Genomic DNA, 2,426 nt, shown 5'->3' with positions numbered 1-2,426 from the left:
AAACTGTTTTGGATTGATTTTCGATCTTATTTATTTGAAAATTCGACTATTAAAAACTTTCTTAAAACCAATTTGGTTAAAAGTTCAACTAATTTAAGGAAAAGTCATCTTTTTTCTTTAAAGTTCAACTATTTGGTTAATAATGCGACTGTTTCGTTGTAATTTTTTTTATTTCGGTTAGAAAGTTGTCTTTTTAAGTTGAAAAGTCATCTCTGCTTAGAAAATTGTATTTTTCTTGAAAATTCTTTGTTTTTTTAAATTGAACTGTTTTGGAAAAAATTAGTTTTTCCTTATTTGAAATTGAACTATTTGGTTCAAAATGCAACTACCCTTGTAACTTTAGTTCAATATTATTTTTTTTGGTGAAAATTCGTCTTTTCTTGAAAATTCAACTATTTAATTGTTGATGCAATTGTTTCACTAAATTTTTTTTTAAATCTAAATTCGACTTTCGGGTCTCCTAGTAGGTTAGAACTTTTCTCATTCTGACGTAATGGTTTTCCTCTTCCTTTTGTTGTTTGGTCGATAAATTGCGTTCAACTGGTTTCAGCTTTGATTTAGATTTGATTCAATAACAGTGGCATTTTCACGTAAGTCAATAATTTTTTTTATTTCATTCCTTTTTTAAGTGGCATTCTATTATTTATTTTTAACTCAATGTGGTTAGGTAAAAATGTCAGTCTGAATGTTTTTTGAAAATTAAGTAAATAATGCAAGAATCATGCCAGCAAAGAAGAAAAAAGCTCAAATTGAAGTCCCTCCAGAGATTTCAGTACCAGGGTAAGAACTTATAAATTTATATTAGTAAGAATAAAAAATTGGACTTTAAAAATGAGAAAAATAGAATTTTGTTTCGCTAAAATAATAAATGCTAAAACTATTTAAGTGAATGATAAATTGTTTAAACAATCATTTTTGTTTAAAAATGATTTTTTGTTATATTTAATAAAGTATTATCTCATGAAGTAAGCTGTGTGCCAAAATGTTAAAAATTTCAGAAAAAACCGCAAATATCTAGCATGGCTATAAGTGAAGATAGCTATAAACAATAATACATTTCTTGAACAATTATGTTTGTTAATTTTCATTGACTATTATCTTACTAAGTAAAAAGTGGACAAAGAGTTAAAAATTCCAGAAAAAAATGACTATAAAATCACACAACTATCAAATTGCATTAATTTTGACTTCATTCTAAGTGAAAAGTAGACAAAGAGTTACATATTTAAAAAAGGCAACTTTCTGGCAGTATTCGAAGAGAATATTATTTGAACAATTAATTTTGTCAAATGTAATTAATTATTAACTAGCTCTAGTTCAAAAGTGTACAAGAAGTGGAAGACTTTAGAATAAACTAGAACGTTCTAGCATTATTCCAAGAAAATATTGTTATAAATAATAATAAATGATTGAAAAAACTATTTATGTTGAATTTAATTAATTATTGCCTCGCTATAACTAGAAAATCAGAAAAAAGTTTTAAAATTCGGAAAAAACCACGACGTTCTAACTATTCTAGGAGAAAATTCCTGTAAACAATAATGAATTGTTTAAACAAATTATTTAAACATAAGATTATTAATATAAAGTAATGATTTATATATTACAAACAATTTGTTTCAAAAAACGCAAAAAAATTATAATTAGGGCTAAACTTATGGGAGTTTTTTCGGGACCCTATTAAACAAAATTATAGGGTTGATGTTTTTAAAGTCATTGTTTATTCGTATTATATTGCTAATTGTGAAGAGAAATATTGATTTTAAATTCTATTTACCTAAGATTGACGATTCTGAATAAAATTTATAAAAAGGTCATTTTTTCTTATGGGAAATACGTGTTAAACTTTATGCGGTGGGCGGAAATTATAAATATCATTTTTTGGTAAAGACATTTAATTTTTTGGGAATTGTACAAAAATGAGGGCGATATGCATGAACATTCGAAAAAATAATTTGGATCACCCTAATATTCACTCATGATTTGTTTATAAAAAATACTTCTAAAGGTACACAATTTTTTTATATCCGGTTCCAAAAATAAGTATACCTCTGATTTTTTTCCCGCCGTATATCGATGTATTTTAACACGCCGATGATGAAAACCACCATGAAAATACTAGAAAGTATCGTTTTTAAGATCGAAAATTGATAAAGCTATTAAAATCTGTTTTCTTTTCTTTTCCTTCATTAAATATTTAAAATTCACAAAAAAGTTGTCAGTAAAATTTGTGGATAATTTAAAAATACACTTTTTTCTATTATAGATTTTTTCTTTAAAACCATTATTTTTCAATAAAAAGTACAAAATGTTGGCAAAATGTGTAAAATTATTAGAAATGGGATTTGCTGCACCCCCGTGACTGGTCAGAGAAATCATTTAAGTCACACCACTAACCTTTTTGAATGTCTCGTTGGGGGGGGGGG

At 26.1% G+C, this 2,426-nt stretch overlaps 1 protein-coding gene across 1 annotated transcript in view; it reads left to right on the top strand.

Moving 5' to 3' along the window:
• The first annotated feature begins 470 nt into the window (after positions 1 to 470).
• LOC117171203 (armadillo repeat-containing protein gudu) overlaps positions 471 to 2,426 on the top strand; it is a 28,781-nt gene continuing 26,825 nt past the window's right edge. The window contains exons 1-2 of the mRNA XM_033358284.1: positions 471 to 590; positions 668 to 780. Coding sequence (XP_033214175.1) covers positions 722 to 780 — 59 coding nt within the window. The 5' untranslated portion in view covers positions 471 to 590; positions 668 to 721. The remainder of the gene's footprint in view (positions 591 to 667; positions 781 to 2,426) is intronic.

Source organism: Belonocnema kinseyi, chromosome 4 (assembly GCF_010883055.1).
Source record: "Belonocnema kinseyi isolate 2016_QV_RU_SX_M_011 chromosome 4, B_treatae_v1, whole genome shotgun sequence".
Classification (NCBI taxonomy): domain Eukaryota; kingdom Metazoa; phylum Arthropoda; class Insecta; order Hymenoptera; family Cynipidae; genus Belonocnema; species Belonocnema kinseyi.
Note: the sequence above shows the minus strand (reverse complement) of the source record. Positions and strands in the feature narration are given on the sequence as shown.